The sequence below is a fragment of the Moschus berezovskii genome, chromosome 12, assembly GCF_049115385.1.
Source record: "Moschus berezovskii isolate FMDL1 chromosome 12, NW_MosBer_1.0, whole genome shotgun sequence".
NCBI lineage: Eukaryota > Metazoa > Chordata > Mammalia > Artiodactyla > Moschidae > Moschus > Moschus berezovskii.
This window is the reverse complement of record NC_142471.1, coordinates 42527107-42541376: the sequence shown is the minus strand read 5'-3', so window position 1 is coordinate 42541376 and position 14270 is coordinate 42527107. Positions and strand designations below refer to the sequence as shown.

The window sequence follows — 14270 nt, the reverse complement described above, 5'->3', positions numbered from 1 at the left end:
TGGCTGATTCCTAGGGCTCCTAATGTTTGTTACTAGGAGTTTTTGCCAGTCAGACTAAATTTCTGAGGGTACTAATACTCATTTTCTTTATGTTTTTGTATCATAGCATTATGTGTATCATACATTATTTTGTGTGAGATGCGAATAGTCTTTGATGTATAATTATTATTTAATCCTTTTAAATTTCAAGCAAATTAAACCTGTTTATTGTCCCGAAAGATTCTGATTTGTGGTTAAAAAAAAAAAAAGAATAAAATCATTTGATAGAATTTTGCTACCATAGTTTAACAGAGTAAACACAGAAAACTAAACAGGAAAGAAAAGCTCCTTTTTCTGTTTTCCTGACCCTCTGTTTTTCTTTCTCAGTATTCGTCTCACTGTTGACAAGTTCCTATTAATTTAATATATTCCTATTTTGAAGTTTTCCCCTTCTAATAACACTAGAACTTTACTAGATTTGTCCTGTCTTTCATAATTTAAAAGGCATTTGGATTCTTGGCACGCATCCTCCCTGGCACTGCTGTGGGCTTTACTTGCAGTCATTGTACAGGGGAAGCACTAATGAGATGACAGAATAACTACTAATTCTGGTAGCCTTCATAATTTTTTACATCATAGCTTAGCTTAAATCTCAAGCATGTTTAATAGTCTTGAGTGGTATCAGACTTTATTCAGTTGTATTTATTGCCCATATATAGAGTATATACAACTTAATTTTCTCTATGTTGATAAGAACCCTGTAATTTCAAAGGTTAAAAAGTGATTCATTGAAACACTGAAAGCTTAAATATTAGCAATTTAACTTTTTTGTTTACATGTAAAAGCTTTACTAAGCCACTCTGCAACTAGGCTGACATCTAGGCCCAGAAAGCTTTGTGTTCTAAGAGGGAGGCAGTTGGCTTTCTTTTCCTCTCTCTAGGACACAGAATTAGTCCTGAGCAAACCTTTGGAATTGACATCATTTCAGTTATTTTCTGACTTGCCTTTCCACATAGTTTCAGATTATGAGTTAGACCTGAGTCTGGGTCCTAGCCCTGTCATATTGAATGAGTTTAAGGTCAGCTTTTCAATTTTTGCAAAAAAAAAATATTGTCACCTGGGGTTTTGGTAGGCATGCTTTGAATCTGTTGACTTATCTGTAATGTGTTGCCATCTTAACCATAGTGAGTCTTCCCATCCATGAGTACTGAATGTCTTTCCATTTGTTTAATCATATTTTACAGTTTTCTAGGTACAAGTTTTGTACTACTTATTGTTAAGTTTATTCATAAGTATTTTATTTTTTCTGATACTGTTCTAAGAGATACTGGTCTTCAGTATTCTTATGAAGTCTTTCATATCAAGATAATACTGGCCTCACAGAATGAATTGAGAAGTGGTCCTTCATGTTTCTTTTTTTTTAGTTTGTGAAAGGGTGTTAATTCTGTTATGTGCATTTGGATATCGTCCTTTAAACTATGGAGTTCCCTTTTTATCTCCCTATATCGCTGTGCACCAAAATTACCTGTTTATCTTTACCTCTATACTCCTGCAAAAGCAGTTGCTTTTTTCAGTCAACTTTTTATCTTATTTTACTGTTACAGGATTGAGTGTTAAAAAGCTAGACTTTCACACCTGTACTTTGTAAGGTATTTGAGAATTTACCTAACTCAAGAATTATTTGTAATCTGTGTATCCCTATACATTGATTTTGTATGGAGTAGTAATAATACTTTGTGGTTTTACTTTGGGTGGTGGTGGTAAAAGTTTAGTCTCTGAGTCATATGACTCTTTTGCAGTCCCATAGACTGTAGCCTTTCAGGCTCCTCTGTCCATGGGATTTCTGAGTCAAGAATACTGGAGTGGGTTGCCATTTCCTTCTCCAGGGGATCTTCCCAATCCAGGGATTGAACCATATCTACTGCATTGCAGGTGAATCCTTTACTACTGAGCTATATGGGAACCTCTAAAAGGATGCAGTAGCAATTTATCATTTTAAAGTTACGGTTTTCTTTTTATAAAGGTAATGAGTTTGTATTTTACAGTTGAAACAATATAAAAAGCTATAAATAAGACTAAACTCTAAATATAGTGAAAAAGTTTATCTTTCTAAATCTCTGCATACATTTATATGGAAATAAGTATAGTTATTACACATAGGTATATATAGAGAAGGACTTCTCTAGTGGTTCACTGGTAAAGAATTTGTCTCCCAAACTTGCAGGAGACACAAGTTTGATCCCTAGGTCGGGAAGATTCCCTCAAGAAGGAAATAGCAGCCTACTCCAGTATTCTTGCCTGGAAAATTCCATGGACAAAGGAATCTGGCAGGCTACAATCTATGGCCTTGCAGAGAGTCTGACACAACTTAGTGACTAAACAATAACAAATGTATAAAGAAAGAGAAATTTATATGAATGGGAACTTACACTTGCTACGCAAAACCTGCTTTTTTCCCCACATGTATGTTTTAATGATGATTCCAAGTCATTTACATGACTGCACATCATTCTTTGTAATTGCTGAATAGTATTTCTTTGCATGATATACTGTATTTTAGTTAACTGATCCACTGAACAGGTTGTTTTGTATTCTTACCATTTTGATGAGTATATTTCTATATATTCCTGCCTTCACTGATTTAAGTGGGCACCATTTAGTACATTTACATCTGAGATCTCATAGGACATCAGGATTAGTACTATCATTGTTACTTGTCACTGCCTGTGGGCTAACTTCTTGTTACCTTCAAACCATTTAATTTGCTGCTCTGAGGAACTGAAAGCCAGGGTCTAAAACTTTGTATACAGAGTAAGCTTTTAATACTAGGTCAAAGCAGGATTCTGTCACAGGTGAAAGTATTATGGGCTTAACATAGTTGCCTCAGCAATGTGTGTTTTTGCTTTTTCTACTTGGTGAGGAGGGCTTACATCCCTCAGGAAGCAGGTATGTCATTGTGCTGTGTCATACACATAAACTTTCTAACTGCAACCTCCTTATGCCACTGTAATCTCTAAGTGCAGTTTAAGGAACTGAGGTCAAGAGAGGTTAAACTGGTTTGCCTATGCTTGCACATTTAGAAGTCTGTTGAGTGGTGTATCTGTTGTGCAGAGCTGATTTCCAAGCTCATAGCAAGTGAACACTAGTGGGAAAAGTTATGTGACACTGTGTGTGTCAATTTTGTAATGGAACATTTAGTATTTCTGTGATTTGAATTAGTAACCTAATTGAAATCTGAAGTTTTCTAGCCATGGTAGCTTTGTTATTACAGAGAACTGCAAGGATGTGTTTGAGATGCATTTGTCTTAAAAATCAGTGCAATGCCCTTTCTCTGTGTCCCCAGGTCCTGGCATCGATGTGCCTGCCCCAGACATGAGCACAGGCGAGCGGGAGATGTCCTGGATTGCTGACACCTATGCTAGCACTATAGGGCACTATGTGAGTACTCACCAAAGCCCTGAAGGCTTCATTTGTTGTCTATCAGAAGTAACAGTTCAAATAATGATGTGTACAAGGGGAAAATTCATCGAGTTTTTCTCCTCTCCTTTAATCATGTCTTGTTTTATATATTATTTTACTTCCTGTCCATCTTACATCATGAGCTTCCCTGGTGGCTCAGTGGTGAAGAATCTGCCTGCCAATGCAGGAGATGTAGGTTCAATCCCTCAGTCAGGAAGATCTCCTGGAAGCAAATGGCAACCCACTCCAGTATTCTTCCCTGGGAAATCCCACTGATAGAGGCACCTGGCAGGCTGCAGTCTATGGGGTTGCAAAAGAGTCAGACACAGCTTAGTGACTAAACAACAATCTTACATCATAAATGTAGTGAACTTGGGTTGAGCTTTTACTCACATGCAATCCTGTTCTCAACACTGGGATGGGACCCTCAAAGATCACCTACCAGGGCAGGATTCATTACAAGACAGTAGATGGGAAATAAAGAAGCATTCACTTTGGGCTTTCCCCTCAAAGAAACTAAGACACATTAAGCAGATAAGGTATGGAGATAGTGTAATAGCAGGGTGGAGAGTTTCTGAAAGCAGGCTCTGGAAGGAGGTATTTGGTCAGGGCTAGACCTTGAAAATGGATAGAATTCAAATGTGGAGATTTGGGGAATAGGCAGAGAAACTGTAGAGCTCAGATTGCCTGAAGATAAGGCACATTTAGAAAGGTAATAGGAGAATGAAGAAGTACATGAAAGAATAAGAAAATACTTAAGTCCTGGTGTTCTTGTTTTATTTGCTAGTCAGCGGGGAGCCTTTGATGCTGACCCTTCCTTAGGGGACAGGGGCTGGCCGCAGTGTTAGGCTAGAGCAAAGAAACTACCTCCACAGTGTCAGCATCCGCCTTCACAGCCTGGGAGCCACGGGGCTAGGGAGAAGCACTGGGTCAGAGATAGACTGAGCAGTACCGGGCTGCACATGTGGGGCCAAGGCGAAGGACCAGGTTGAGTCAGAAAGAACCAGGAGGACTTGAGTCTCTGGAAGTAGTGCCACGGACACAGAACACAAGGACAATTAACGTGCTGTCCTTGAAAGGGTGGAACCTTGAAAACCACTTAAGGACTCGAAAGAGAAAGTAACTGAAGAAAGACCTTTTGTTACCCAAACACTGGATTCACCTTGATGGGTGTTAGGCCAAGACTGAAGATTGGCTTGGTTTACTACTCAGAGCAAGTCAGAGAGCACGAGGGATCTTTCCCAAAGCAGTGTCTCCCAGAACAGCAAAAGCGGGAACCTTTTAAGCTAAGGGTACATGCAAATTCATGAAGAGGCTTGGGTGGTTGGCAGAGTCCAAGCTTTAGTTGACTGAACTTACTAAGATCAGAAAAGGTCAACATCTTCTTCTCTTAGATTTCAGTTGATCTGATGGTTGGGTGCTGAGACCTGTTCAAGTACAAGCATTGTGGACAGGCTTAGATAACAGAATGGCTTCTCTTTTGTGAGGAAGGCTTTGCCTGATTCTCTTCCTCTAAGAACTCCATACCCTAACTGCTCACAATTTATTCTAAAAATAGATCACTTACTACATGCCAGGCTTATAAAGTACAAGCAAAGTGGGAGGGGGATACAGGATGGGGGACACATGTATACCCATGGCTGATTCCTGTCAATGTATGGCAAAAACTGCCACAATATTGTAAAGTAGTTAGCCTCCAATTCAAATAAGTTAATTTTCTTTTAAAAATTGGAGAATGAACAATCAAGGTGTTCGATATAATTGGGGTAAGGCTAGAAGGAAGCGTCTTGATGCCATGAAAAGTGTACTGGGAACCTAACCACGTCTCTGGAGTAGGATCAGAAAGCCTCCTTGAGATGTAACCTTTTGGTCTACACTCTGAAAGAGGAGTGCTTATCAACCAGGGGATTTGGTGCTAGCCAAGGGTTAGAGGCAGAAGGAAGCACCTGGGTCCTTATGGGAAAAGAAGCAAACTTGAGAGGCTGAGGGAAGACTGTGGTAGCCAGAGTAGAGAGGACGTGAGAGAGGCCTGCAGAAGAGAGTCAGACCAGATTCCTACCTTGCAGGTGACAGCAAGGACTTTGGTCTTTGTCCTGAAAACAGAGGGAAGCCAGTGAAATGCTAAGTAAGCAGGTGTCTGCCACAGTAAGTTTCACCGTGTGTGCAGCAGAAAATAGGATTGCTGGGGAGAGAAGACTACACAGGAGCCCCGAAGCGCTATTGGCCTGCCACAGAATTGAGAGGAATGGACAGACTGAAGAGTGTTTGCGGGGTGGAGGGGAAGCAATTAGTTACAAAAGAATGAGAAGTACCAAGAGCTCTGCGTTGTGGGTGTTGGGGGTGGTTCTGAGAAGAGGCCAATTCAGCAACTAGGTTGGAATAGTGAGAATGGAGCCAGACTTCAGGGGGGCTGTTGAGAGTGAAGTAGGGCATGAAGAGTAGCCTTCACTTAAGAAAAATGGCGCTGGCGAGAAGACAGCTTGAAAGGTGCCTGTTTTCCAAAGAGAAAGGTTTTTGTTGTTGTTTGGCATGTTGACTGGCTGTGGGCCACGGATTCATCTTTTAAGGGCCCTAGTGGAAAATCAGCCTTAGAAGAGGAGGAATATTTCCTCTGAAAGAGAGGAAGGGGGCCACAGCACCTAGTGGAGGAGTTTAGACTCGTCTCGTTTCCTGAGGTGATGTAGTGTGTGTGTAGTTGGGAGCACAGGTAAACAGCCTGGGTTCTAGAACTGGCTCCTTCATATACCAGCTCTGTGACCTGTGGCAAGTGCCTTCAGCTCTGTGTGTCTTGCTTTCCTTATCTAGAAAATGACAATAGTACCTAGTTCATGAGATAGTCATTAGGATTAAGTGAGTCATAGTATAATGTGGCTCTTTGTAAGTGCAAAAAAGAAGTATAAATACTACACCAGGTAAATTCTGCAAATCCCCTAGAATAAAACAGGCAGTATGAGGCACTTCAAAGAATTTTGGTTTTGACTGCCATTCCCAAAATGTTGCTTTTCTATGTTACCTTCTTAAATGAGCCCTGACTATGGTCTTTTTAAGCAAAGCATTAGATTGAATAGGACAAAGCAGTGGGCAATACATTGTTATTTCCTAGCTCATTCCCTAAGGTGACAAAAGAAAGTCTTGTGAGGCTTTGCCAGCTAAACCTTAGACTAAACGCTGATAAAAGACTGTCCTTAAAGTGATAGGAAATCCAAAATCAGGGCCGGGCCTAATATAAGAAGCCATAGCTTTTGTTACTTGTGTTCAGATGTGAGGGTACTGGAAAGCAAGCAAGTTCTCCATGCTGGCCCAGGCTTTCCAGAACAATTAGGTATGCGGGACACCTCTAGCCAGCCGGCACAGTGCCTGACCTCAGAGAGGATTGCTGTCACCTCCAACATTTGCATTTTCTCTGTTCAAAAGCATTTGGCACCTGGTTTGTAATTCTGTATTCATAAGCATTAACTATTCATGAAGGAAAACTGTGGGAAAACTACTAATTCCATAAATCACTTTACTAGACCATTTTGGTTTTTTTATTTATCCACTTTGTTGGTAATGATACAGCTAACACAATCCTAAATTCTCTCTGTAAAAGTATTTATAGTCATTTTTAAACTTATCCAGCTAGAACATTGGAGGGTATAGGGGATATGGTATGAAATAAGGTACTTTATCTTATTTCATATGGGTAGCAAATTGCCTCAGTTTATTAAATAGTACATACTTTAGCCACTGATGTAAAATGCTTCTTGTATTTTATATGGACTTCCTATATACATTAACACTCTGTTTTCTCATGTCCCACCGATCGATTTATCTACTGCACACTGTTCCCGGGTGCTACAGTTTCAGTTCAGTTCAGTTCAGTCACTCAGTTGTGTCTGACTCTTTTTTACCTCATGGACTGCAGCACACAAGGCTTCGCTGTCCATCACCAACTCCTGGAGCTCACTCAGACTCATGTCCATTGAGTCGGTGATGCCATCCAACCATCTAATCCTCTGTCGTCCCCTTCTCCTCCCACCCTCAATCTTTCCCAGCATCAGGGTCTTTTCCAGTGAGTCAGTTCTTTCCATCAGGTGGCCAAAGTATTGGAGTTTCAGCTTCAGCAGCAGTCCTTCCAATGAATATTCAGGACTGATCTCCTTTAGTATGGACTGGTTGGACCTCCCTGCAGTCCAAGGGACTCTCAAGAGTCTTCTCCAACACCACAGTTCAAAAGCATCAATTCTTCGGCCCTCAGCTTTCTTTATAGTCTAACTCTCACATCCATACATGACTACTAGAAAAGCCATAGCTTTGGCTAGACGGACCTTTGTTGGCCAAGTAATGTCTCTGTTTTTTAATATGCTGTCTAGGTTTGTCATAGCTTTCCTTCCAAGGAGCAAGCATCTTTTAATTTCATGGCTGCAGTCACCATCTGCAGTGATTTTGGAGACCAGAAAAATAAAGTCAGCCACTGTTTACCCATCTATTTCCCATGAAGTGATGGGACCAGATGCCATGATCTTAGTTTTCTGAATGTTGAGCTTTAAGCCAACTTTTTCACTCTGCTGTTTCACTCTCATCAAGAGGCTCTTTAGTTCTTCACTTTCTGCTGTACTGGTGGTATCATCTGCATATCTGAGGTTATTGACATTTCTCCCAGCAATCTTGATTCCAGCTTGTGTTTCCTCCAGCCCAGTGTTTCTCATGATGTACTCTGCATATAAGTTAAATAAGCAGGGTGACAATACGGCTCCTTTCCCAATTTGGAACCAGTCTGTTGTTCCATGTCCAGTTCTGTTGCTTCTTGACCTGCACACAGATTTCTCAGGAAGCAGGCCAGGTGGTCTGGTATTCCCATCTCTTGAAGAATTTTCCACAGTTTATTGTGATCCACACAGTCAAAGGCTTTGGCATAGTCCATAAAGCAGAAGTAGATGTTTTTCTGGAACTCTGTACTTTTTCGATGATCCAACGGATGTTGACAATTTGATCTCTGGTTCCTCTGCCTTTTCTAAATCCAGCTTGAACATCTGGAAGTTCACAGTTCATGAGCATTACTTTTTTTTTAAGCATTACTCTGCTAGCATGTGAGATGAGTGCAGTTGTGCGGTAGTTTGAGCATTCTTTGGCATTCCCTTTCTTTGGGATTGGAATGAAAACTGACCTTTTCCAGGCCTGTGGCCACTGCTGAGTTTTCCAAATTTGCTGGCATATTGAGCGCAGCACTTTCACAGCATCATCTTTCAGGATTTGAAATAGCTCAACTGGAATTCCATCACCTCCACTAACTTTGTTCATAGTGATGCTTTCTAAGGCCCACTTGACTTCGCATTCCAAGATGTCTGGCTCTAGGTGAGTGATCACACCATCGTGGTTATCTGGGTCATGAAGATCTTTTTTGTACAGTTCTGTGTATTCTTGCCACCTCTTCTTAATATCTTCTGCTTCTGTTAGGTCCATACCATTTCTGTCCTTTATTGTCCTTACTTTATGTTAAATTCCTAAAAACCATGTTTCTCCCATCAGAAAGTACAATATACTTTATTATATATTTTTTAGGAACAAGAATCTGAAAAGGTGAGATTTATCTCTTGATGAAGGTATACCTTAACAAAACACACACTTCTAATGAGTATAATTTTAAGTTTTGTACCCTTTTTTTTTTGCAGGATATTAATGCCCATGCCTGTGTTACTGGTAAGCCCATCAGTCAGGGTGGAATCCATGGACGGATCTCTGCTACTGGCCGGGGAGTTTTCCATGGGATTGAAAACTTCATCAATGAGGCTTCTTACATGAGTATTTTAGGAATGACACCAGGATTTGGAGATAAAACATTTGCAGTTCAGGTAAAAATGTTTGTTGCTCTCTTTAGGAATAACTGATACATAGGCAGTAAGTTTTTCAGTGTTTTTAGATTTGCAATTTTTAAAAATTATGTTGAAGTATAGTTGACTTGCAGTGTTGTGTTAGTTTCTGTCGTACAGCATAGTGATTCACTTATACATATATGTAGATTCTTTTTCATATTCTTTTCCACTATGGTTTGTCACCGAATATTGAATACAGTTTCCTATTCTGATAGGAAACTGTATTCAATATTCGGTGACAAACCATAGTGGCTTGAAGCTCAACATTCAGAAAATTAAGATCATGGCATCTAGTCCCATCACTTCATGGGAAATAGATGGGGAAACAGTGGAAACAGTGTCAGACTTTATTTTGGGGGCTTCAAAATCACTGCAGATGCTGATTGCAGCCATGAAATTAAAAGACGCTTACTCCTTGGAAGGAAAGTTATGACCAACCTAGATAGCATATTAAAAAGCAGAGACATTACTTTGCCAACAGAGGTCCATCTAGTCAAGGCTATGGTTTTTCCAGTGGTCTTGTATGAATGTGAGAGTTGGACTGTGAAGAAAACTGATCGCTGAAAAATTGATGCTTTTGAGCTGTGGTGTTGGAGAAGACTCTTGAGAGTCCCTTGGACTGCAAGGAGATCCAACCAGTCCATTCTAAAGGAGATCAATCCTGGGTGTTCATTGGAGGGACCGATGCTAAAGCTGAAACTCCAATGCTTTGGCCACCTCATGCGACGAGTTGACTCACTGGAAAAGACTCTGATGCTGGGAGGGATTAGGGGCAGGAGGAGAAGGGAACGACAGAGAATGAGATGGCTGGATGGCATCACCAACTCGATGGACATGAGTTTGAGTGAACTCCAGGAGTTGGTGATGGACAGGGAGGCCTGGCGTGCTGCTATTCATGGGGTCACAAAGAGTCAGACGCAACTGAGCGACTGAACTGAACTGACTGATGCTATACAGTAGGACCTTGCTTTTTACCCATCTCATATTCACATCTGCTAATCCCAGACTCCCAATCCATTCCTCCTTCCCCCCTCCCCCTTGGCAACTACAAGTCTGTTCTCTATGTCTATGAGTAGGAACAATTATCTACTGTGGTCTTAGAGGGCTATTTTTTATGTGGGCACATCCCTATGTAGCCTGCATGGGTTTAGTGTTGTTTCATGTGAGGGCCATTTTTAGTGGGGGTGCCCGCCGCCTCTTTCCTCAGTGTATGCTAGCCATTATCCCCTTGATAGGAAGTGTGACTGGTGTTGTGACCAAAGCCTGCACTGGATATTCAGCAAGGCCACCCCTTTGCTATGCGCAGCCCAAGGGCTCAGCTCTGATTTCAGCCCCACTCTGTGCATGGGCAGTCTGCTAGTGCCAGCTCCAAGAGCCCAGCAAGGGGGCAGCAGGGGTGTGTGTTCCCAGTGCCTGCAGAGAAAGAGGATGCTGTGACAACCCGGCCCCTCGCTTCAAGTGCCACTTAACAGTGGCACATCCTTATACTTCTGTGTCTGTGGCAGGTCCAAGCTTCTTCATATACCCTCTGTTGCAGCCATACCACACTTCAGGCTGTCTCCATGCAGCCAATAGCATCCTCCCCCTAGGTCTGTCCTCTAAACTCCAAGTTTCAGCAATCACCCCTCCGCACCTCGACTAGCAGACGTGTATTTCAAGCTGGGGTGCGCAGGGTGGTGGCATAGACAATCTGTGCAGGTCTCTTCTCTGGTCTGCCTGCCACAGAACAGTTGTTGTTCTCTTCTGAGCCTCTGAAACCCCTTTCCTGATCTCCCCCACCTGTGAGGCTGCTTTCCAGGATACAGGAAACTCTCCCCTTTTGTAGCTCCCTTCCAGGGCTTCCCTGGTGGCTCAGATAGTAAAGAATCCACCTGTAGTGCAAGAGATCCGGGTTTGATCCCTGGGTCAGGGAGGATCCCCTGGAAAAGGGAATGGCTACCTACTCCAGTATTCTTACCTGGAGAACTCCATGGACAGAGGAGCCTGAGAGGCCACAGCCTATGGGGTCACAAAGAGTTGAACACAACTGAGTGATTAACACTTTCACATTTTCATTGCAGGGACACAGGTCCCATTCCACTTCTTTTTTTTTTTTTTTTTCATCCTACCTGAGTAATAGATCTTTCTTGTCCTTTCAGGTGTTTGAGGTCTAGTGATTAGTAGGTATCTGTGAAAATTGTTCCATTTGTAGATATATTTTTGATGTATTTCTGGGAAGAAGTGAGTTCCACATCTTTACACTCTCAGTTGGAGCCTCTAGATTTGCAATTTTTAAAATTTGATCCTTTGGACCTCCTAAGGTTTAAAATGGACACTCACAGAGTAATACATCCTCTTAAACTATTATGTGTATACACAGTGATCCAGATTTCAGCTTTTGCTCGATGTTTGATTAGTTTGCTTAGAAGAATCGAAATTAAGTTGAATGCTACTTATAAGACTCACATTCCTCCCAGTTAGTGACTTATCTTTTCATGACCATAGGACATCTGGCCATCAGGGACTGAGGTCCTGGGTAGTTGCCGTTTCTTTATAAGTCAGCAAGCTACTCGTAACTGAATGTCTTCAGGACTCACTAGCACAAATTACAAAGGGTTGAGTTTTAAATTCCAAAACATAGAAATTTATTATTGAAGAGAGACATGGTTTCTTTTGTCAAAAGGATTTTGAGAATTACTTCTAAACTAATAGAATATGTGTTGGTCAGAATATGACTTAACCATTTGTGCTAGGACTTTGATTTTTGTTTCATGTATAACCGTTCTTCACAGGGATTTGGCAATGTGGGCCTGCACTCTATGAGATATTTACATCGTTTTGGTGCTAAATGTGTTGCTGTTGGTGAGTCTGATGGCAGCATATGGAATCCAGATGGTATTGACCCAAAGGAACTGGAAGACTTCAAATTGGTATGTTATTCTAATATCTGAGGAGTTTGACCACCTGGATGTTATAAAGTTGAAATAAGCATTATTGAAATCTGTTTCCATTGCTTTTTTTAGATTAATTTTTATTGGAGTATAGTTGATTTACAATGTTGCATTAGTTTCTGCTGTACAGTGAAGTGAATCAGTTATACATATATCCACTTTTTGGGTTCTATCCCATGTAGGTCATTTACAGAGGATTGAGTAGAGAGTTCCCTGTGCCATACAGCAGGTTCTTACTGGTTACCTATTTTTATATGTAGTAGTCTGTCAGTCCCAATCTCTCAATTTATCCCTCCGCCACTTTCCCCCTTGGTAACCATAAGTTTGTTTTCTACATCTGTGACTCTGTTTCTGTTTTGTAGATAGGTTCATTTATACCCCTTTTTTAGATTGCACATATAAGCAATATCACATATTTGTCTTTCTCTGTCTTCACTCAGTAGGACAATCTCTCGGTCCGTTAATGTCCCTGCCAATGGCATTGTTTTGCGCTTTTTTTATGGCTGAGTAATATTCCATCGTATATATGCGCCATCTCGTCTCTGTCCTTTCCTCTGTCAGCGGACATTTAGGTTGCTTCTGTGCCCTGGCTACTTACATGTATCTTTTTGAATTATAGTTTTCTTTAGATATATTCACAGGAGTGGGATTGCTGAATCACTGTAGCTCTATTTGTACTTTTTAAAGGCATCTCCATCCTATGCTTCATATTGGCTATGCCAGTTTACATTCCCACCAACAGTGTAGGTGGGTTCCCTTTTCTCCACAACCTCTCCAGCATTTACTGTTTGTAGATTTCTTGGTGATGGCCATTCTGACCAGTGTAAGGTGGTACCTCATTGTATAATTGTTTTGTTTTTAACATTTTATTTATTGGCTGTGCTGTATTTTCATTGCTGTGCTTTAGTTGCAGTGAGAGGAGGCTACTCTCTAGTTGCCGTGCAAGGACTTCTTATTGCAGTAGTTTTTCTTGTTGCAGAGCACAGGCTGTAGGGCACAGGAGCTTCAGTAGTTGACACTCTTGGCCTCTGGGGCACAGGCTTGTAGTGCACAGACTTAGTTGCCCCAAGGCATGTGGATTGCTCCCGGATCAGAGATCAGTCTGGTGTTCCCTGCATTGCAAGGTGGATTCTTAACCACTGAAGCACCAGGGAAGCCCTTCATTGTAGTTTTGATTTGCATTTTTCTAAGTATTAGTGATGCTAAGCATCTTTTCATGTGCCTCTTGGCCATCTGTATGTCTTCTTTGGAGAAATATCTGTTTAGGTCTTCCATTCATTCTTTTGTTTGTTCTTTTAATGAGCTGCATGAGTATATTTTGGAGATTAATCCCTTGTTGGTCTCTTCATTTGCAAATATTTTCTCCCTTCTGTGTTTTGTCTTTTCTTTTTGTTTGCTTATGGGTCTTCATATCATAGGCATTGAACATAAACCTTTAAACTCTGTTGCAGCCATTAATTCTGATTTTTAATCAATTATAGCAACATGGAACAATCCTGGGCTTCCCCAAAGCAAAGATCTATGAAGGGAGCATCTTGGAGGTTGACTGTGACATACTGATCCCTGCTGCCAGCGAGAAGCAGCTGACCAAGTCCAATGCACCAAGAGTCAAAGCCAAGGTGACATGAGGATGGATTCAACCTTAGTAATGTGATTGAAGGTCATAGAAAAGCTCTAATAGGTTTCTTCTTAAAGTGGAATTTTTTGTCTCTCTCACAGCCCACTCCCATGTACGCATATCTCTTAAGCTCAGCTAGAGGGGATTTCACAGTGTTATCAGCATTTCTCTATGTTTCTAACTTTCTTGCAGATCATTGCTGAAGGTGCCAATGGACCGACAACTCCAGAAGCTGATAAGATTTTTCTAGAGAGGAACATCATGGTTATTCCAGTAAGTAAACTTTGTTTGCCAGATTTTATATGTACTGAGTCATAATTGTTTTTTGCAAGGAATTGTGGGGAAAGGATTTTTAGTTTCCCAAGCCTTAGTGAATTTTTCATCTTATTTTGCTTTTAAGAAAATAAAATGGAAGTGTGGTTAATATAATAG

The 14270-nt window shown here is 41.1% G+C and overlaps 1 protein-coding gene across 1 annotated transcript in view; it reads left to right on the top strand.

The window, feature by feature from the left end:
* The window catches only part of GLUD1 (glutamate dehydrogenase 1), a 40875-nt gene that overhangs the window by 16206 nt on the left and 10399 nt on the right, over nt 1-14270 (top strand). Inside the window, exons 5-9 of the mRNA XM_055425290.2 lie at nt 3323-3417; nt 9090-9269; nt 12062-12199; nt 13702-13839; nt 14031-14111. Coding sequence (XP_055281265.1) covers nt 3323-3417; nt 9090-9269; nt 12062-12199; nt 13702-13839; nt 14031-14111 — 632 coding nt within the window. The remainder of the gene's footprint in view (nt 1-3322; nt 3418-9089; nt 9270-12061; nt 12200-13701; nt 13840-14030; nt 14112-14270) is intronic.